We start from the raw sequence: 22,961 nt of genomic DNA, 5'->3' as shown, positions 1-22,961 counted from the left end.
CTCAGTGTTTTTGTTGCCTGGATTATGCAGGATTTTCTAACATGTGCCATGTTTGTCTTGCAGATGAATCTTTTTAAGGTGGGATTACCCTCTCCAGCTCTTTGTTTGTTCATCTTCTGATCTTTATGAAAGGCTCTTGTCAAATAAATGACTTGTAGCACAGCCTCTAGCCTTTCTTTACACAGAAAACTGTAAAGCAACATGCAGCTCACCAAACCTGCAACGGTTGAAGATGTTTTCACGGGAAACAGGATTTCTGTAATTAAACCGAGGCACTACCTGAGCTTCATTGTGAAGAGACACGCTTTTCATCCCTCGATCAGAGCTGAAAATCACTTGCATATGTACTTGAAAAAGAAAAAAAAAACACATCAGGGCCTGATGTGATTGCTGAAAATTTCCCTCTTGTGTGCCATTAACAGAGTAAAAAGCATCAAGACGAGTGGGAAATGTGATGGGAGCTGGAATATATTCAGTGTTTAGACACTGTGCTAGATCTAAAAAAGTGGTCCAAAACCCTCCAAATCACAGAGGAATAGCAGAAGCTAGTCATGGAGTAAAGCGCAGCATTTATCTCAAGAAAATGTATGTTTGTTTGGTTTTTCTTTTTTTACTATTTCTACTTTATTTTTAACACGGCAGTTTGTGAAACTGCCATAGCTTTTAATTTATTGATTCGTGTTTTCTTTCAATCTTTCTTCTATTGCTGATTTGGTTGAACAAGCCCTTTAACTAAATACACTCCCTGACAAGCCTCAGTGCACTGAAGTTAAATGTTTTTCAGTTTACCAATACCCAGATAAACAGAGTAACAAGCCACTGCTCCCACTATGCTAATGGTTCTTATCAAAGGTCATAATGCTGACAATCTGCGCAAACCAAAAGACAGCTATCCTGATGTAAAGAGCTATTCAATTCAATTCAGTTTTATTTATACAGCAACAAAATCACAACAACTGTCACCTCAAGGCACTTTATATTATAGGGTAGACCCTACAATAATACATACTGAGAAAAACGCAACAATCATGTGAACCCCTATGAGCAAGCGTTTTGGCGACAGTGAGAAGGAAAAACTCCCTTTTAACAGGAAGAATTTTAATTTACTGGAGTAAATGTTCAAAAGTGCATTTTGGGTACATTTTAAAAGGTCCTATAAGTATGTGGAGTAGATGGTTAGTAAAGAGAAACTTGTATATCTGGCTCATCTTTTCGCTGTGATTCCTTCTCTGTAAAAATAATTGTGTTTACCCACTGGCACTCAAACCTGCATGGAAAAGATTGTGGTTTGGGTTAAAATATGCTCCTCAACAACATCAAGTCTGCACATTGAAAAACAAAAACAGGCATTCCACCGTGTGTTTAAATGTTACGCTGAGGGCTTATTTACCAGTGTCGTTCTCAAGACCCATCTTATATTTCCCACAGACACCAAGAGTTACCTTGGGCTTAATTTGAAGGCACCAAAGGGGAGCAGAAGCTTTAACAAAATGGCAGTATTTAGACTGGGCTGACTATGCACTGTATATGTTTCCTGTAACCTTAAAATAAGTCCAAATACTAATCTCATTTATCCATATGTGCACTCACTGAGTGATTGCTTGAATTTAAGTCCAAAGCTGATGTCATATTGTAGTGTGAAGGCTTCTCCCGTTTCCTCTGTTTCCCCCACAGAACAAACCTTCACTAAGAAGAAAGCCTAATCCTAAAACAAACTAGCAAAATATTTTATTCTATGCTAATCAGTCATCTAAAAGAGGTCCTCCATAATTCATTTAATTTCCAACTAATCTGCAGGTTTAAGGAAAAGAAATCTCTTAAATCAGTTTTGTTTTTTAAAATATGGCCAACAGTCAAACAAAAGATTTTCCTTTACAAAAGTTAAAAATATTTTCCTCCTCTACGATTTGTGGTCAGATATAGTCTACTGGGTGGTGACGTTACACACCTATAAACTGAAATGGGATTGAAAATGGGATGGCTGTGACTTGTCTGTGTAGGAGTCTGGTCAGTCATATTTTGTTGAGCCTATGTTGAGCCTATTTTGTTGACCTATATTGAACACTGGCACTCATGACATCATTGTCTTATAAACTTAAATACACGAACTTAGATTTATATACTTAAATAATCAACTTAAATGCATAAAAACCTGGTTTCCAGCTTCTTGAACTAGTCTTTGACCATATACCAGTACAAAAGATGGACATAGCCACTGTGACACCACTCATCCATGCATTTCTTTAAGCTCTTCCACAACAAACTGGCACCTTCAGCCTGTTTTTCCAAATAGACAAACCTTCTCAGGAGCTGCACATCACCAGATACACACATCAAGGTAAGAAGAGAGGCAAGATGAAGTGATGCACCCATCATGCCTAGTGCCTACTGTACAAGCCAGTATGTGCTCCAAGAATGAGGTCAGCTGACTACCTGACTATACTGAATGACCAGGTTATTCCATCAATGGGTTTTTTTCTTCCCTGATGGCATGGGCATATTCCAAGATGACAGTACCAGAATTCATCAGGCTCAAATTGTGAAAGAGTGGTTCTGGGAGCATGAGACATCTTTTTCACACATGGATTGGTCACCACAGAGTCCAAACCTCAACCCCATTGATCATTTTTGGGATGTGCTGGAGAAGGCCTTGCGCATCAGTCAGACTCTACCATCATCAATGTAAGTTCTTGGTGAAAAATTAATGCAACACTGGATGGAAATAAATCTTGTGACATTGCAGAAGCGTATCAAAACAATGCCACAGATAATGTGTGCCATAATCAAAGCTAAAGGTTGTTTTGGTGGCGACTTGTTTTTTGTTTTTTTTGGCCAGGCAGTGTATTTTATGTGCTTGTATTTCAATGATGCAAAATATACTCTAACAAAGAATAAAATGTCCTTCTTAACAGAAACATACCACCACTTCTTGGATTACTTCCCCCATCTAAATTTTTTGGATATTAAAATCAGGAATTTTGGGGAAATTGGAGGTCATAGTGGAACAGGTGAAAGGGGTTTTTTTGTAGCTTCAAATAGCATGCAGTAACTTGGTAAGCTATTAAACCTCCAGTGATATAAGGCTTCACATTAAAAGCCTACATTTTCTTTCTCGTCTCAGCCTTTGCTTTTTGAACCCAGTCTGCAGTCCGAGCTGACAGCCTGGAGGATATCTGCCGGGACAAAAATGAGTGCTGAGCCACAACAAGCCCTGACAAAACCATTAGCTCCTCTGACCTCCAGCTCACTGTGGCAGCTCCACAATTTATTTGGGGTGTGTGCGTGGGGGTTTCAGCTGCCAGCACGTTTCTCCTCCTTTCCCTGCTTGAACTACCTTTACACTGTGTTTATCCCACTATTTGTTGACGCTGTTACTGTAACAACAGATTAAGATGTTTAAAGCTTGTTTGCCCGTGCCAGAAACCATAATACTCAAGGATTTACCGCTTGAAGCAGATTTTGCTCTGACTTGTTGAGTTAATCCAAAAGTGATTCTGTCCAAATGTTCCTGCAATTATAGAGAGATGAATAATTTGCAAATATACACTAGCACTATGAGGATACATTCCTGAAGACCGAATATAAAGACCGCATGCAATGCACTTCACTCAACGTCAAACCCTTCATATTACAAACTGTGCAACAGTCAAGAAAAAGTCACATATTTGTTTGTATTCTTGGATATGATTTTGTTTTTCTTCTTGACAGTGAAAATTACCTTTTAACCAATGTAGGAGGCATATTTTGAGACTGGCAGCCAAGAAAACTGCTTTTAAATGAGCATTAACCAAATCATCAAAACAAATTCTAAACCTAACCGAGTCGGTTTCTTTGTCTACACCTCGCACCGGGTGGTATATTGGACATACCAGTATTGCAGTCTAAATTTCATGTGTGCTATGGTTTTTAAATATATTCAGAAACAGACAATATGCTCTATTTTATGGGGTTTTTTAATTGTTTCGACTCTGTGTATGTTTTTTCCTTATTATTGTGGACATCTAAGTGCTTTATATTTATGTGTACTTGAGAGAAGAATGAGCCGTTGTAAGCCTATGTACAGTAAAGGCCCCATTATGCATTAAAAATACAAATAATAGTAATAGTCATACCAAACAGCACTACTTAAGGCAAACCAGGGAGTCTTTAATGCCTTACACCAAATTGTACTTTTTACAAAGCAGCTTTGATTTCCTGAAGCCAATCAAAGAGTCTGAAATGCTTAAACCGAGTGGCTCAGTCACGTCACAGTAAGAGCTTGACAACAGAGCAATCATTGGTTGCTCTGTGATGGAATGGAAATGTTTGCTTTCAGCAACCAACTGCAAGTAGTTGCAGCAACTAACTGGTCAACCAGAGGTTAAGAGTGCAACACCCTCAATCATCCTGGGCTACCAATTTCAAAGCAAATGCACAGGTTACCTGGTGGAGGGGACAACATGTCTGTAAACAGACTCAGTCTGACCGCAATCATTTTCAGACACTTTGGCACAAATCTGGAAATAACTGACATCTAAGTTATAAACAGACAGATTTCCAACACTCTGCAGTAAATTTGTGTTTCTTATATGGTAGATAAAAGAGATGTTGTCAAGTACCTATGTCATTTTCCAAATAATTATGTAAAATTCTGTTTAATGTGAATTTCTGCAAAAGATTTGTGATTTTTTTGCCGATTTATTACAGTTAATTTCCATATTGTCACAAACACATAATTGTCATTAGCACACTGACTCCGTCTTAATGCCGTCGTGACCAGTGTTGGTCAAGTTACTTGAAAAAAGTAATCAGTAACTAATTACTGATTACTTCCCCAAAAAAGTAATCCCGTTACTTTACTGATTACTTATTTTCAAAAGTAATTAATTACTTAGTTACTTTTTAAAAACACGATTTACAACCTAAATAGGTGATAAAGCGATAGATCTTTCAGCCCAATTCTACTTTTTCTACATAATCCATCATACAAAATGTAATCAAATGGAAAAGTCTCTTTTTAAAACTTTTATAGTTTTATTAGTTTTAGTCTTTTAACTTTATGCATCAAGCAAAAATTAAATTATATGCAACATTCACTGACTGGAAGAAATTTGTTCAACATTTAAACCTATTTTCTGCACATTCCAGCACATAAAATAAAATAGTTTTTTGTGTTTACACTCAGTCTTTCAAATAAATGCAAGTGAAACACAGCAGAAAATAAATAATATCAAAGACTAGCGGTCCTGTTGCTCTATTTTCACCCGTATAGCAGGAGCAGGGTAGGCGGAGGTTTACCCTGGTGCAGGTGTGCCGCAGCAATCAGTGGAAGAATCCACGAGTTTCTCTGTGAATTTCCCATTACGTTGTAGCGCACTCGGTGCTTGCTCGGAAGTTTAAGGGGTTTTTCGCTGTAAAAAGAATTTTTCTTCCCATGCAGTGAACAGCGGACACTAATGTTTTTGTCACTTTTTACGAAATCAAACTCAAAGTAAGGTCAGTACTTCCACGCTTTAAACGCTGCACGCTCATACTCTCTCCCGCACTATTATATTATCCATTGTTGATCTGCATACAGCTGTTGCCAAGAACGTCGCACTCGTCATGAGACACTCTCGCAATAAATCACGGTTTTAGTAACGCAGTAACGCAGCGTGCTTACGGGAAAGTAACAGTAATCTAATTACCGTTTTTGCAATAGTAATCCCTTACTTTACTCGTTACTCGAAAAAAGTAATCGGATTACAGACCATCTCTGGTCGTGACACACCAAAGTCACTTTAAAAACAGCAACTGATTGCAAGTTGTTGCAGACCCGTCACTATTCTAGAAGCAACCATTTCACAGGCAACGAGATCACAAGTTTGTTGCAAACGCTCACAGTAATATCCACTGTTTTCTGTTGTGTGACTGTAGCATAACCAAGTCGTTTTTATTTTCTAGCAACATAGTTTTTATTCAATACAGCCAAATAGTCTTAATGATAACATATTTTAAATTAATAATGCATATATAACGTATTTAAAATTATACAACTTAAGTGTTTTCTCTGGTGCATGGAGTGAAATGATTACATCCACCACCAAACCCCTCCAACCTCCAAACTTAGCATTCTTTCATCCCTTAAAAAAGTGTAAAATACTTATTTCTTGTACACGGACGCGTATCAATACAAATGAGACTGTACAGATGAAGAACTGGGTTGAGGGTCTTAAAAATAAGAGTTGGAAATTCTAATATTATTTAATATTTAGATAAGATATTAGGATCTAATATCTTATCTAAAGTGAAGAACAAAGTGTTAACTGATCCAATGATAACCTTACCATTCAGAAGACTCAGAAGATTCAACCACACAAATGCATTTTCACAAGAGCAGTAATCATCAATCGGACTCATGATATTTCCAGTTTGTAAAGGACAGAAGAGTGGTGAGAGATTTAAAGGCCTCCTTCTGCTACCTTTAAAGAAATAGCGGTATTATGATTTGCTGACGTCTAGATGAATGGGGTTTTTTTTCAGTGGGACAAAATATTTCAAGGTTGAAGCTTTAAGGCTATCTAATAGTCTACTGACACCGTGGCATTGTTGGTATCGTCTTGTTCCAGCTCTTCTACTGGCTGCAGTTTATTTCTGTTTGTTTCCACTGAGGGAAAACTGTGTTTTCATGTTTCATAATGCCCCATAATTTAATCAAACGTGGAGTGGACCCCAACCTTTTCCATCTCCTCTACACCCACAGCCCTGGACTCCAAAATACGTCTCTCTTCAACATTTTTCATTTTCAGCAAACTCATTTAAACCTGTATCTGCACGACTTTCAGCTTACCATTCCTGTACTATCCATCCATCCATCCATCCATTCACTTCCGCTTATGCTTTTCAGGGTCGCGGGGGGTCCATTCCTGTACTACTAGCAACTATTACTATACTGCTGCTACTTTTGCTGTAAGCTTATTATTTCAACCATTTATGTACGGTTTGTAGTTTTAACAGCTCTTCATATCATCAGCTTAGCTAGAAGTTTCAGTTTTTACTGTTTAATTCTAATTAATTTATAACTTTATGTTGAAAATGTTAGCCAGTTACTTCATTTCAACTATTAATCCAGTAAATTTAGATTACAGTTTTGTTTGGACTTTTAGCAAACAGTTTCAGTTGTTCATCTATATTTTATATAAGGTGCTGTGCAAAAGACTCGAGTCATATAGCCAGACTTTTCTGTCAGTTTTTTTTAACCCTATCTTGAGCAGCAGTTCTCCAGGTGTGATAGAGGTTTTCAAAGTTTTCATTTGGCTGCTTTTTCACTAATTTTCCATCCAGTCCTTCACCTGACCATTTTGAAAAAAGAAAAAAGTTATTATTTGGTGAACCACTTAACATGACCTACGAATCATTCCAGGACTAAAAAAGGTATCTAACTAAAGGGATGAAACAGTGTTGTGTCTACACATAACAGACAACTTAGCAAAGAAGTATAATCTTCGTTGGGTACTTTATTACCAGCAACCTGTTGAAAAAACACATAATGTTCTCATTTCTTTAGTTTAAGCAATAAAAATGTGAATAATAACACAGTTTAGCAGACATAACATAGTATTTTGAGCCCAACAAGTTGATTCCTAAAGAACTTCTATATGCATACTCAGCATGCTGTGTGACCTTAAAAGCTTTGAGGACAAGTCTGAAACACTATCTAAAACAGATGAGATAGCAATAGAACAAAGACCGGACACAGAACTTAAGGGACGGATCTCAGGACAGCTGGCTGTCAAGAAGCCATTTATAAGGGTGGGAAAAGACTGAGGGACATCAAATTACACAAGAACTGAAGTGAAAAGTGGCAACAGGTATGAGGAAGTGATGTACCCAAATGTGAAATTTCTGGTTCAGGTAAATGTTTGGAAGAGGTCAGGAGACAGGTACAACAGTGGGTGTCTACAGCCATCTGTAAAACACGGTGGGGGCTCTATCATGGTTTGAGGGATGTTAGAGATTGTGATAAGCTTGATGGCGGGATGAACACAGGAACGTGCTCTCTTCAGGATGGAAATGATGCCAGCCAGATTCTCAATGCAGTAAAAGCATAACTGGATAGAAAATCACACAAGGGAACACTATCAGTCATGGATCGGCCTCACCAAGAGCCCAGATCTCAAAATTACTGAAGCAGTGTGAGATTATCTTGATGGAGAATGGAGCAAAAGGCAGCCAAGAGCTCTGACTGTCTTCGTGAAGCCGTGGAGAACAAGACTGCTTAAAGAAATTAGAAGAAAACTTTCCTAAGAGAGTTCAGGCTGTGCTGAAGAACAAATGTGGTCACACCAAATATTGATTTTTCAAGCTTGTTAGACTCATACAAACTCTTTTTTGATTTATATACTGTATTTATATGTAAGTTTGCACAAGCTTCAATAAATTTGTGCACCAATTTCATATTTTCCCAGCTAAATGTGCACAAATGGGGGGGGGGTGGCTTTAGACTTTTGCACAGTAATGTAGTAGTTTGAACTGCATGAACTGGGACTCTCTGTTTTCGGGTCCCTGTACAAAACCCTCAAACAGCTTTGCTATTTTTTTTCTCTTTGGAAACTTTATCTCCACATGATTTTTAAATAATTGATATAAACCTAACTTACTTGGCTGCACAGCAAATATTGACCAGGCTGAATTGATTGTAAGCCTCCTTTATATTCTCATTACAAAGCAAGCAGCACTGTTTGGCTGCAAGGACACACGTTTACTCACAACTTTCCTCTCTCTCTCTGTGTCTTTAAAAAACACAGGTGGTGGTCCTCCACCAGGCAATAAACTCAAAGCAGCAGACTGCCCACAGCCTAAACATTCCTGTGTAATAACTCCCGAGTAAACAGGCTTTCCCTGCACCTATTCCAGTCCACTTCTGTTTGTATCTTCTTAGGAAAAAACTTCACTGTGACCTCACTCTGGGAGAAAAAGCAAAATGCCTATTGTGGACATCTAGTTATTTCCACAACGGTCTGATGCACTTAAATCATTTCGAATATAGATTTTTTTTTCCTCCCTCAAACAATTGGGAAATAAATCTGCATGCATGCAACTTAACCAAATTGTTTCCCATGCAGATCATCCAGTATGATGGAAATTTCGCTTTCCATCCACTGACATTATCTTTATAATATCCAGCTGGAGATCTGCTTTACTTCAAGATAAAATGCACAGAAAAAAAGATACACACTCACACACACACACACACACACACACACACACACAAATAAATCTTTTGGGTTTTTTTTAAATCATACTCTTTTAGAGCTGCTGTTTCTGTTGGTTTGTAAGATACCCATTTTTTAACTTCCCAAATTTCAAACTTTTAATCACACCTCCCTCAGCATGAACTTACTTCTCCCGCTCTCCTTGATAAAAGTAATGACATCCTTGTGGTACTTGTAGTCCTCCTGGTACGGGTGGGCCCCCACTGTAATGTTCATCTGCTCCTTCAGGTTCAGGTAAATCCCCTCAGAGAGGAAGTAGTGCGGCCGGTCGTCCTGCCGCCGGTCGTAGAATATCACCACTGCCCGGGACGTCCAGTTAAAGTGCGTGTGCAGGACGTTGGCGAAGTCCCCCAGCTTTGTGGTGGACGGTCCGCTGCGCACAATGGTCCGGTACTCCTCCCGCTTGTCGAAGCCGTACGCGGGTCCACCAGCGGTGATTAGCGGGATTTTCCAGTGGGATGCGAATCGCCCCACGGAGGCAAGCGGGTACACGCACCCGGGTCCGAAGAAGGCGTCCGGGCGGATGTATAGCTTGGCGTCCACGGCCACTACTTGCGCCCGGCTCTCGGCGCACGACCCCGCGGCGGGGTCCTCCGTGCTGTAGTTCAGGATGTTGATGGAGCGGTCGAGCAGAAGCTTGTGTTTGACGTGCAGGTCCTCGTGCGCCATGAGGAGTGCCGGGAAGACGCGCGGAAGAGCCCACGGGTACTTCTGGTGGTTGTCCGGGAGCATCACGGCCACGGTTATGTTACCTCTGCAGCCGGGGAGGAGGCAGCAAGACAGTGCAGCGAGCACGCAGCATCCCAGCGCGCCTCTGCATCCCATTTCTCGTCTCAAAGAGAAAGCGCACGGCAACGGAGAGCGCACTGTTTGGAGAGAAGACACGGCCGGATGTGGCAACCTGACACCAAACCGTCTGCCTCACTCTGTCTCCTTCTCTCTCTCTCTCGCTCTCGCTCTCTTTCTCAATCACAAGTGCCACAGAGTCGGTAAATGCGTCATCTTGTCATGGCAGTCCGGTTGTGCCATGCGTCTCCGATGCGTAAAAATCCACCGCTAGTGAACTCGTGGTACTTCCAAAGTGACTTTTCCAGCGCTGCGCAATCCTTACGCTGACAGTCTCTCGGAGAGTGATAACACACATCCAGATGACTCCAAGTTAAATCAGAGCAGCCCTCTGCTCGGCCCCCACACGTCACACACTGCAAGAAGTGCGCCCTACAGTGTCAATAAATCAGCGTGTCCCAGTTTATTTCCTTTATTCAGGTAATTTTTAATGTTTCACCGATTTAAGATAATTCCGATACAGTTTATAATACATTTGAAATCTAAAAAACCTCACTGTGCCCACTTAAATGAAACACGGCAGACTCTGACTGTCACTTATGTTCTTGGAAAGATGAAGTAAAACGAACTGCATCAGGAAGAAGAAGAAGGTGCCCTGAGTCACGCTTATACACGTGAAGTGTTCACAGAAGATGACAAATCCAAACACGTCAAATCGCCTGTTAAAATATTTGGTATTTTTTGCAGTGTATGAAGAAACAGCCCATTAAAAAGCGGAGTTAGGTCGCCCCCTGCCTGCCGTGTCACATATTACAGAGCAAGCATGTTTAGAAGGAATAAGTTTGGGACTGTTCTTGAGGCTGCTCAAACTGTGCCAGTTTTAAGGTGCTGGTGTTACTAAACTGATTTAAGGTCTTTCAGGTGAGCTGGTGAAGTCACTTCAGTCTGCAGATGTTACACCTGAATGTTGCTGCTCCTGTTTGTGGCCCCAAACTACAACTTTTTCAGGTTTTTTTTAAATTCTCCTTAGCTTTTAAGTTTATGATTTTTGGTTGTTTTTGCTTTTCACTTTGTATCTCATGTGCATTACTAGTGTGTATTTACAGGGACACGCATGGAAGGGTAAATTGTTCCTGTTTTAAGTAAAGTAAACATACTCTTTGTCCGTTTTTTGCTTGTTGGGTTCTGGTCACAACAGGGAATCAGCAAAGTCCGGAAATTTGATTCACTTGGTAAAATGAGTGTTTGTATAAAACGTCACAGAATTCTTTCCAGGCATTAAAAAGATTCCCAGGAGACAGGCTGCTAGTATAGTATGGGACACGAACAGTTATACTTTTTTAACATTACATTTTGATTAACCATCCAGCCCACATCTGTCACCTTATCTTTTTAATTTTCAGTAGAAGTGGATAGTTTTCAGTTCCACCTAACTAAGGATTAAAATCCAAAAAATAAAAGTCATGGAAGAAAATAGAAAGTTCAATGGTACACACAAAAACATTGGGTTTCCAAGCACCTCCTATAGGTGCTCCTATAGCACCCATGGATGTCTTAAGCACTTGAGTTAAAGTCAACGTGATCTCTTTTTTTAGGTTCTTAAAGTTATCCGAGGGAACCAAGAACCTAAAAAAGCAGTATTTTTCCCCTAAACTCAGCCAAGTAAGGCTCAAATATGGTTTGAAGCTCCATCTTGGGGTCAAAATTCCTTAAAATCGTCTCTGTGTACATTAAAGGGTGGGCCAGCCCTTCTGCAAGAGAGCCTTGTGATGATGAAAATGGAGTAAAAAGGTTCCTTATATGTGTAAAATAATGAATATTTTCATGTTAAGGGAGTTCAAAAACTGAAAATGTAAGGCTATATGAAAAAAAACTCTTCTCCCACATTGAAGTAGTAGATAAGCAGATATAGTGTTTACTTTATACTTATTATAGATATTTTATAGATATACTCATCAAGCATCGTGGACAGGGTCCAAGAAAAGCTATGAATGAAATTTAATGTTAAAATGAATAAAATGTCCAACACTTTGTTTTGTTTTTGAAAAGCTACACACATACTGTATTTTCTTCAAGACAATTCAGGCTCTTCATCACTGCTTTTGAAAATGATAAATGAATGATTCATTAATGTTTAAGTTAGCGATGTGCGATACCACTGATTTCCTGTCCGATCCGATACCAAGTAAAAATCAGGGTGGTATTGACGATACTGACCCGAAACCGATACTTAATGTGCTATTGTATTTCAAAATGGTTACAGGACATCAGACTACTTCTTCTTATTGTTTAATTATGAAGAATTATCATATAGAAATCAAAAGACCTGAAGTTGTGTGTTAATTGACGCTATTTGAACACGTATATCTGGTCATTTAACATGTATATACTTGCCTGGACATTTCAACAAAAACATTCAATATTCATACTTTCCCTCATTCACAGTGGTGCTGTGCCACACTACAAATTTTGGTATCGATCCAATACCAAGAAAATACAGGGCCAGTGTTGCCAAGGTTATTCAGGCAGCTAATTGGGCGAGTATGTGTGCTATGACTTATGAGATGAATTCTCAATTTGCAAATTCTGAACACAATTTAATCACCACTATATCACTGTGATTGTTACTTTCCACAATAATTAGTTGACACAACAAAACACACCTTTCAGCTTTTCATGTGTTTTGAAACTGGGATTTTGGAGACCTGGAATGTAAACCTTACGGTCTCTAAACCACACAATTTTCATAGCGCATGTTTTGAGGTTTATTTGTTCCAAAGATATAATTAACACAGTTCAGCAGGCTGCATACTGAACTTCCTAGTATCAATTTGATACCAATACTAGTGTTGGTATCGATACTATCGATATTTGGATCGCTCTGGCCACCTCTAGTTTAAGTTTAGTTCTTTTAATTATTTTTTGCAATTGTTGTAGTAAGGTTGACACCTCTTTGATATTTGACTCTATCTTAATGGCTTTTCCTGCTCAGCTGGAACTTTACTCCTCAGAAAATAATCTAAAATGTGGCTTGTGAAGAGGCAGGGAGAGGTCATATGCAGCAATTAAAATAGCTGTTTGCTGTTTTGATGCTGCTTCTTACAGGTTTTTTTCTGCCCAGCTGTGATCACCTCTACCCACACTGCAGCACCTTGAATTAGACATTCATGATTCATTTAACAGCTTTTCTGCGACTCAAAAGACAGCAGTCAAGGTGTTTATACGCTGCAAAAACAACCATAGAATTAATTTTGCGTGTTTGGCATAATCCTTATAACAGAAATGTTTATTGAATAGTAGTATGTTAGAAATACAATTCAATTAAAAAAAAACCTCACAGAAAAAGAAGCATGTTTGTCTCCTTCCTTTAAGACATAATCTTTCAAAAATCATCACCATAGACCAGAAACACTGCAGGCGCTCTGCTCTGATTATTCCTACTGCTCCGATATCACCCAGAAAACAAGATGAAACTCAGAAAATTAAATAAAAGTAAAAAACAATAAAGCTCAGTAGGTGTCAATTGACTTTATGTAGCGATATTAAGTTAAACAAATCAACCAGCCAGCCACCGATTTTAGAGTTAGGAGTATATTTTTGTTACTAGACAACAAAGTTTCTGGATAAATTGCTGGACTTGGTCTGTGGCTTGCTGTAACTAAAACGTTGGTAGTAATCAGTAATGTGTAGTCAGAGTAAAGCTGTAATCAGAGTACTTGGGTAATCTGATTACTCTGATTACACAGGTAATCTGATTGCACCACTACTCTCATAACTAGGTACGATGCTTGGAATCAATTATTGTAATCAAATTACTCAGGTAATCAGTGTACCTGGGTAAAACTGTAATAGAGTACTTAGATTATCTAGTAATCTTATTACCTGAGTACTTGGGTAATCAGAGTAATACAGTAATCAGAGTACTTATGTAATGAGAGTAGTGGTGGAATCATATTACTTGTGTAATCATAGCAGGAAAAAACTAAACCAAGACTAAAAATAATAATAATACACACAGTTACAGATCCGAGTGAATGACTTTATTTTCTCTGGAAATACTTCACATATAGCAGATATTTTAGGATGATTCATACAGATATACGGTTAGTAGAGATAACTGACTTTATTTAACACTGATCCTACACACCCAGAAGTCACAATGAAAAATCTGCATTTACACTCTCAGCGTTCGGCTCCATATCAGCCCCTGATAAGCTCAGACAGGTATATATGATACTGTATCAGTGGATACATGTGCAGTTTGCCATTTGAGTTGCTATCATGAAACTGACCATAAACATTAGAAAAAGGCCCAAAACGGATCACAATTTGTGAATTTTATTCCTTTTTCCCCCTTAAAGGGATTTTTAGCGAGCATGCCCTGTCAGTTGGTCCACCTCTGTTCTGGTCCAGATCATCTCTCTTCACTCCTTCAGCCAGGTGAGCAGCTGAGGTGTGTAGTAGGTGATGATGATGTCAGCGCCTACATCAAAGAGCAAGGAGAAGCTATTAATATTAGCCAAATCCAGAGCAGAACTAACACTTAATTAAAGCTACATAGAAACTGGATGTAATTTTTTCCCCTCACTTGGGCCCAGACCAGAAGACCAGATTGTTACTGACCCACAAGAAAGCAGATTTAATTACTGCTAGCCTAATCTATGAGAATAGTACATTATTAGATGTATATTTTCTAATATAAAAATATATATTAATTCAATTCAATTTTATTTATATAACGCCAAATCACAACAGTCGCCTCAAGGCGCTTTATATTGGTAACTGGGGATTAGACCACACTGCATCAGACCCTGCAGCTCCTCCTGCGGGTGGTGGGCCAACCTCACACTTTCAGGCTTTACACAGCCATGCCCAAGCTACAACGTGGAGTGTCTTCAAGCATCCACCCCGGGTTGGGTGGAAGAGATAGAGGTAGTGGCTGGGAATCTATTCTTAGAGTGCCGTACCAATGAAAGGACCCAAATAAGCAGCAGGTAATGGATGAAGAAAAGTAAATAAAGCTTTAAAATACATGTAGCAGTGTAACTTCTGTGCCTCCCTTTAGACTCACCCCTGCATGCTGCAGGTACTGCTGCTAGAGAGAGACAGGATGGGTGCTGTCAGTCTTTACCAGTTTACAAGAAATACAAGAAAGCTAAATGTGTTATCTGTATTCTGCTGTTACTTTAGCTTCCTCTTAATTCAGCTGACTGCTGTGGACTCATCCTGGTCCCTTTCACCACAGACTGCATCAACGTGAAAAGTAAGCAGCTAGCTAAATGAAAGAAAAATGATTCAGAGCAGCTTGTGATCATATTTTACAAGATGGTGAATATTAAACGTTCCTGTACAGAGATCACCTGCTTCTTATTTTTGCTCTGGGGTAAAAACCAGCCGTCATTTAAGGGTATTCACAAATTTAATAACTCTAAAAGTAAAAAGTACTGGCAGTGGCCTATTAGTAGATACTCCTATGGTATCAATCTGAAAGTCTTATGTCACACACTACACAAACTTTGGTGTTCACATTGCTCAAAACCCCATATACCTTTTACAGTTGAGGGGTAAAAAGTAAAGAGACCAAAAGTTATCAAAAGATAGTTAAACTATCGTTAAATCCCTTGAAATAAAGCTGAAAGTCTGTACTTCAGGCACATCTGGATGGGCTGATTTAAAATCCACTGTGGTGGAGTACAAAGGAAAAAATAAACAGGTAAACTAGTGTCACTGCCAAAACACTTACTAGCCTAACTGTATCAACTGTTGTCTGAAAAAATAAAACATAAACAGAGGTTAAAAATAGCACCTGTAACATCAGACTGGGGCTTTAAAAGCGCAGTGTTCTGCACATTAAGAGGTTTTCTTTGAGGTAATTAAACACTGTCAGAGGGTCTCACCTGCCCTGCGGAATGCTGTCATGGCCTCCATCACAGCTGCTTTCAAGTCAAACGCTCCAGCCTGCGCGCCATGCCATATCATAGCAAACTCCCCAGACACATTGTACACTGCCAAGGGGTGAGTGGGGAACTGAGGCGAGGAAACCAAAGAACATTTAATATTTTAAAGTGTTGCTAATTAACTGAAGGAATTTTAAGTATGCTTTCTTTGAATTCTCCCACCCTCACTGGACTGGTACATGAAATATAGCTGCTCACCTTGTCTTTGACTTCCCTCATGATGTCCAGATATGGCAGACCCGGCTTCACCATCAGCATGTCTGCACCTTCTCTCACATCTCGCTCCTGCAGCACAGACCAACAGCTCAGGATACCCAACAAGTGTTTGAGTGTAAAAACTTTTTTGCCAAACAGACGTGTTCACAAATCATTTACCACAGCTCTGATGGCGAGCCCTCGCGCGCCAGGAGGCAGCTGATAGCAGCGTCTGTCCCCGAATGCAGGCTTCGACTGTGCAGCATCCCTGTATATGAACACAGCAAGGGGTAGGGTTAGGCCTCTTCTCATTTCAAAGTGCCCCTTGACTGATCTGTTAACAATGGAGTTTGGAGTTCACTTACCTGAAGGGACCATAATAGCAAGAAGCAAACTTTGCACTGTAGCTCAGCACTGAAACCTGAAAACAAAGAAGAAAAAATAAAAAAAAATTCAAGAAGATTATTTTATTACAGTTTTTGTCAAGAACCTTTTTTCCCACCTGATGACATAAAAAACTGTTGCACGGGGACAAAAACTGATGAAGAGTATTGACAATTTCGTAGATGAATAACAACAGGATGAAAACGGTCTGGAGAGACGAGAGCCAATCACAACTAATTAAGATGTGTAGGAAGGTGGGACAAGTTTGGAAGTGATCCAATCAGAAGTAATCTCATTGTGCAGAAAGGTCAGACGCGCACAATGTGATCAGCTCCTGACAAACAGGGTGGGAGTTCCCATGCTCCCCGTTCCTCATGGAAACATGACAAAATGTCAATGCTTGGGAGGAAGAGAAGAGTAGAAGTATGGACACATTTTGATTTGGTGTCAAGGAAAATAAGACTCTTGGTAAACCCTGTGGCGCAACTCTCTCTGGTAAACAAACTTTAACATTAGTCAAAGGAGCTTTCAAAGAAAAGCGTCTGGACTTCTTTAAGTTGCTTGAAGACGTTTCACCTCTCATCTGAGAAGCTTCTTCAGTTCTAAGGTCAAATGGCGGAGAGTCCGAGAGTTCTTTCTTTTCTTGTATTGTGAGGTTGGACGGAGGGAGAGACCTCTACATCAGAGAGACCAAACAGCCACTTCACAAGCGCATGGCACAACATAGAAGAGCCACCTCCACAGGACAAGACTCAGCTGTCCATCTGCATCTTAAGGATAAAGGTCACTCTTTCGAGGATGCCAATGTTCACATTTTGGACAGAGAGGACAGATGGTTTGAAAGAGGAGTGAAAGAAGCCATCTATGTCCACTGTGAGCAACCATCTTTGAACAGAGGCGGTGGTTTACGACACCAACTCTCTGCCATCTATAATCCAGTTTTGAGTTCCCTCCCCAGACGCCTTAACGCCCACTCACATCCTGGGCCATCTGACCTCAGGAAATCGCATGATAAGGTGGGGCCAGGTTTCACAATGAGCTCACCTGAAACCCTGGCTGATTGGGACCCACACCCAGTTTCACACCTTGGCTCAGGCGATTAGAGGATCATCAGGGGGTCCTTTTGTCCCTCTGCGGGGGGATACTCCCACTGGGTTTAAATCTGGGACTCTCCACCATTTGACCTTAGAACTGAAGAAGCTTCTCTGATGAGAGGTGAAACATCTTCAAGCAACTTAAAGAAGTCCAGACGCTTTTCTTTGCAAGCTCCTTTGACTACGATGACCTGGATGACTGAGAACCTTCACAGACAAACTTTAACATTCAATTCTTGGATGTAGTCTACTAGAGGTGGGAATCACCATACATCCCACGATACGATATTATCACAATACTTAACGCACGATACAATATTATTGCAATTTTTTAAAATATTTTGCGATATTCAGATTCTGTACATAAAGGTAAACTTTATCAATATTCATTTTTATCTAATATCAAAGTCTCGCACTCAGTCTTTCTCTCATTTCAGTCAGTTTTATTGTTGACAAACTGAACGGTTTGTATTACAGTCTAGCCCAACTTAACTGAATGCAACCATCTGGTACAATTATAGCTATTCTGAACTATGCAATTTGTGAAAACTAACTGAAGAATTTGAAAGTAAATTAAAACAAAATATAATTTTACATTAAATAAAGAAGTTTTAAACTTAATTAAAATAAAACATGTCTTAAATTAAAATAAGTAAACTGTCATGTTTATTGCTGCCAAAAAAAAAAGTTAAACACATTTGGACAGTGAAGGAATGTCAGGATTCTTGCTCAGAAAAAGGATCAACATGCTCTGAAGTCAGAGCACAAAAACCTTTTTTGTAACAAAATATCGATTTCTGCTGTCCCTGTATCGATACATTATTAGCAAACAAAATATCACGATACTACACAGTATCGATTTTTTCCCCCACCCCTATAGTCTACTATAAATCATATGATATTTAGTCAACTAAAATAATTTAGATGCCTAAATAATGACTAAAAGGCACTGACTAAATCTGAATCACAATTTGCTGCCAAAATTAACACCATATAAAAATAACAATGACATAATCCAATTACCAGTCACTGTCTGTGTATCATGAGTGTAACACCAGCTCCTGCAGCTGATAAGAATGACTAAAAATAACTATTTGTTATGCAGAAGAGCATCTCTGCACAATAGCAGCAGAAGACCATACTGAGGTTACAGTTTGGACAGGTTCATCAAAATTGGACAATAGAAGAAGAATGTTGCCTGGCCTGATGAGTCTTGATTTATTCCTGGAGAATAAATCTGTTCTGAAATTCTCTGGAGGGAACATCATTCTCAGTTTTTAGCATTTTCCACATTCTTTCCCAATAGTAAAAGGATCACAGGCGAATGGTTATACTTTGATGAGCCACACTATGAGACTAGGTCGCAGGTTTCTGAGTTGCATCTAAATATTAATAAAAGTTAATACAATTACCTTATTTCCCAAACCATTGGAAATCAGTGCTTGTTTTATGGCTCTAACTCTTCCATCCATCATATCAGAGGGAGCGATGATGTGACAACCTGCAGAGCAACATACAACAGACAACGCGATGATTAGTGCACCAAATGTAGTCTAGTGTAGTGTGGCTTTAACTTTGCCTTACATTAATAAAATTTAAAAAAAAAAGAGGAAAGGAGAGGATGAGGAGGCTTCCTCCAGTTTGTCACACTAATAAAACAAGCACAATCATGAAAAAACAAAGTAAAGAATTACCAGCACGAGCGTACGCCAGCGCTACTTCAGCCAAACGCAGACAGCTGGCATCATTGTTCAGTGTGCCATCATCATTCAGGATGCCTGCAAAGAAAAATAACAAATAAATAAATAATATGACAACACAAATATATGAACTTTTTTAGGCTTCTTTACGAGGACAAGCCACTGACCACAGTGTCCGTGTGACGTGTAGGGACACAGACAGACATCACACGCCACCAGCAGTTCCGGGAACAAAGATCGGATTTTCTTGACTGCCAGTACCGCCGGTGTATCGTCATTGTCGGCACCTGAACCCCTCTCATCCTGAAGGAGGAAGCATGAGAGATCAGCGAGTCCAAGTGTGAGGGAACTGAGTCATGTCAGTACAAATCCTCGGGCAGTAACAACCAGCTATAGCAGGATGTCAGGCTTTCCAGAAAGCTTCTGGCTTCAGGAATTTGCTCCCATTCAGGCACAAAATATCAGCGAAGTGAATCCAGTCTAATCATTTCCAACAGAAACTGTTCACTGATGAACTTTTAACAAATGACTTAAAAAGTCTACCTGGAGGTTTTTAGCTCTTCATACCTTTGCTATTTTAGCCGGGACACCAAAAATCAGCACACACTTCAAGTCATTATCCACAAGTGGACGCAACATTCCCTCCAGCTTGTTCACTCCATATCTGCAGGTACAAATATAATGACAAAAGCTTTTTGTTAGTGAGGTTTCTGCAGGAGTCCAATTCACATCCTGAAAAAAAAAGTACAACATATAGAAGAAAAATGACTATGATTCATGTTTAGCTAAAGTTCTTGCAATTCAGCGCTCATCTTTTTGAGTTACTTTGTAGCATTATCTGAAATAATTTCATTTTCAATGCGTCAATGAGAGATATAAATGAAATCTGATGAACATGATTAAAAAGTTTGTCCCAAAATTAACTTTTATGCTTTTTAAAATCAAAACCATCACCTTTGCCATTTATTCCACAGTGGTAAATTAAGGATTGTTTGAAGTCTGGTTTAGCTTCTGTGAGTGATGTACATAGCATCTCTACTCACAACAGTCTCACAGGGTATAGGAATGTTTTCATGGGATTCATCAGTGTGACTTGAATTGGTTCTTAGTTTCATGCACAAAAGGAATTGTATATTTGGTTCAACTGAAGCCTTCAATGAGTTTTTAGGACAGCCCGGTAATGAATTACGATAGTCCATACTAGAAGTAATAAACGTGTGAACTCATTTCTAATTTTAGAGATATTGCACAAATGCAAGAAAGCAGTCCTACAGAGATGCTTAATACGCACACTGAAGGAAATATTGTCGTCAAAAATGACTCCAAGACTACACAGTGTTACTCGAGGCCAAGGTCATGCCATCTGACATATCTGGTTTGACATGATGTTTCTGAATTTTTTTTTTTTTTAAGGGCCCAATACAAAAACCTCAGTTTTATCTGAATTTAGAAACAGGAAATTAGAGATCATCCAAGACTTTATGTCATCAACACGCCATTTCTGCAGTTTAAGTAACTGGTGTTTGTGATCTGGTGTGTCATTTGGGTTTCATGGAACCCAAATGACACACCAATTACACACTAGAAACCAGAATGAATTTCATTACATTCTGAATATGTGCAAACATTAATATTTACATGGTAAACAGATATTTTAATAAATTTTCCATTTCTATGTCTTGTTACCAAGACGCTCCAAAAAAATGTAAGTAGAGGTTTTCATTTTGGGAGGTACAGGTCTAACGATTCTCGTCTTATCTCAGTCCAGGTCCAGTGTTTGGCTCTGGCTCCGCCCTTCCTGACTATTTTTATCTGGAGACTACACCCTCAGTGGTTTCACAACTGCAGGGTGACACCATACCCCATGTGATTTTTGTTAAAATGAACACTTCTATGATGTAATTATTCTTTTTTCAATAGGTTTTTAAGCTGTTCTGAAAGTGGGTGCTGCAGCTGTGAAGACTTGATGCTATTGATGGCTGTGGACCTTACCTGGCTTGTCCCGGCAGGCTGCCGATGGGCTCTACTGCATCTGCACCATCTCTGCAGCAAAGAAGGCCACATAACAAGAGTGAGAAGATTTGAATGTACTGACCTAAACTTCTTCTGGTCAACCCCAAGTCATTTTAAGACTTACGTAACAAAGATTGGGTAGATAAGATTGTCAGGTCTTAAATCGGCAATGCAGGTCTGCCAGTATCTTAGGGTTGGGTGGAAGTAGCCACTGTGGAGGATTGATTCTGCAGGCGTCTGCATCTTTACACTGAAACAGGGAAACCATCAATGACAAAGATCCAAAATATTCCCTCTCTGTCACACATTTGCCCATCAGCTCGGTGACCGTTAACACTGATCAAGCATGCATGGAGCTGCTTCTTCAAACAGCAGCTCGGCTCAATCCAACTGCAGAGTCAACAACCCACAGCTGCCTCCGAAATGTTATCTTAATAGACTGAACCAGCTTTTCACCACAAGATCTTAGGGTTATGTTACGGTCTTGTAACTGCAATGCGGACTTGGCCTGACAGGACTACCTACAAGAAATGAGCCAATAATCCCTTTTTCATTACTCTTAATCGTTTTATTACATTTATTGTTATATATTCAAAAAATACATGTGTTCCTTTTGAATGTTTAAATTCTTCTTAATATATTTCCAACTTAACCTGAATTATCAGACCCCTACTAGGCAGTAGGTCTGTAAATGGGGTCTAAAATGAAAAATTAGATTTTCCAAAATTATCGTCTTATAATAAGAGTACTATGAAGAAACTCCAGAATTTTGTTTCTTCAGATCATCTACTGATAAATTGCACGACAAAACATAAAATTATCATGTTTGCTCAATCAAACATGTAAGTAGAGGTTTTCATTTTGGGAGGTACAGGTCTTTTTGAAAGAAAGAAAGAAAGAAAGAAAGAAAACAAACTGATATTGATATATGAAGCTAAAATTTCACAGCAAGTATTATTTATGTGCAAACTTGGGACCACAAAATTTTAGGAAAATCTAGGATGTAAAAATGTAATGATTTCAGAAAGAATAACTCCACCGTAGGAAGCGCATAGTGGCATCTTAACACAGTTACTAAATATTTTCTAACCTTGTTTATGATCAAAGTGAGAACCGCAAAGGCCAAAAAAGCACTTTAAATGAGACGTCATTCTTCTCTGAACTTTAATTCAAGCTTTTCATTGAGCAGGTACTCTTCTTCACGTTTAGTTAGAAAATATAGTTTTTACTGACTGGGGAACTACAGAAATCATCGCTAACCGCAGCTAATGTCATAAATATGTTATAGTTGTTTTAAAAGACATGAAAAAAGAGCAGACGTTAAAATACACCAATAAACTCACCTCTCAAGACAACAGCTTCTCACTTCTCCGTACTGAAGTCAACTGACATTGTGTTCTTCTTCGGTGGTGTCGATTTTAGTTTTATGCTATCGCCACCTATCGACTGCAGTTCTGCTTGTAATAAGGTTGTCTAATATAATTATACTTTTAATTTTTTAGAAAAAAAATAATACAAATAATTGCTATTCATGTATCTGTAACAGTTTGATATATCTTTGGGCATTTTTCAACAATATATAAATAAACGCAAAAAAAC

The 22,961-nt window shown here is 39.1% G+C and overlaps 2 protein-coding genes and 1 long non-coding RNA gene across 3 annotated transcripts in view; 1 reads left to right on the top strand and 2 right to left on the bottom strand.

The window, feature by feature from the left end:
• The window catches only part of LOC120714624 (atrial natriuretic peptide receptor 2), a 96,806-nt gene extending 86,412 nt beyond the window's left edge, over nt 1-10,394 (bottom strand). The window contains exon 1 of the mRNA XM_040000955.1: nt 9,362-10,394. Within this exon, the coding sequence (XP_039856889.1) occupies nt 9,362-10,058 (697 nt within the window). The 5' untranslated portion in view covers nt 10,059-10,394. The remainder of the gene's footprint in view (nt 1-9,361) is intronic.
• Nucleotides 1,944-18,488, top strand: LOC120714629. Its single transcript, XR_005691449.1, has 3 exons — nt 1,944-2,795; nt 2,837-2,841; nt 18,476-18,488. It is a non-coding gene; the product is annotated as an uncharacterized LOC120714629 (long non-coding RNA).
• alad (aminolevulinate dehydratase) lies at nt 14,038-22,837 on the bottom strand. Its single transcript, XM_040000957.1, has 12 exons — nt 22,706-22,837; nt 21,487-21,612; nt 21,342-21,392; nt 19,917-20,013; nt 19,517-19,652; nt 19,344-19,427; nt 19,062-19,150; nt 16,537-16,592; nt 16,352-16,439; nt 16,175-16,261; nt 15,917-16,046; nt 14,038-14,502 (listed from the first exon to the last, which is right to left on the bottom strand). Exons 2-12 carry the CDS (start codon nt 21,603-21,605, stop codon nt 14,444-14,446), a joined length of 996 nt encoding a protein of 331 aa, XP_039856891.1. The 5' UTR covers nt 21,606-21,612; nt 22,706-22,837; the 3' UTR covers nt 14,038-14,443.
• Nucleotides 22,838-22,961: the final 124 nt, after the last annotated feature.

Source organism: Simochromis diagramma, unplaced genomic scaffold (genome assembly GCF_900408965.1).
Source record: "Simochromis diagramma unplaced genomic scaffold, fSimDia1.1 OVJJ01000596.1, whole genome shotgun sequence".
Classification (NCBI taxonomy): Eukaryota; Metazoa; Chordata; class Actinopteri; order Cichliformes; family Cichlidae; genus Simochromis; species Simochromis diagramma.
Note: the sequence above shows the minus strand (reverse complement) of the source record. Positions and strands in the feature narration are given on the sequence as shown.

Bases quoted from the DNA above. Each gene is read 5' to 3' on its own strand.
- alad (XM_040000957.1), bottom strand. From the start codon at position 21,605: ATGCAGACGCCTGCAGAATCAATCCTCCACAGTGGCTACTTCCACCCA. The intron at 21,393-21,486 runs GTAAGTCTTAAA...TCTTTGCTGCAG, and splicing joins ATCTACCCAATCTTTGTTAC to AGATGGTGCAGATGCAGTAG. The intron at 19,151-19,343 runs GTAATTCTTTAC...GTTGCTCTGCAG, and splicing joins GCTGGCGTACGCTCGTGCTG to GTTGTCACATCATCGCTCCC.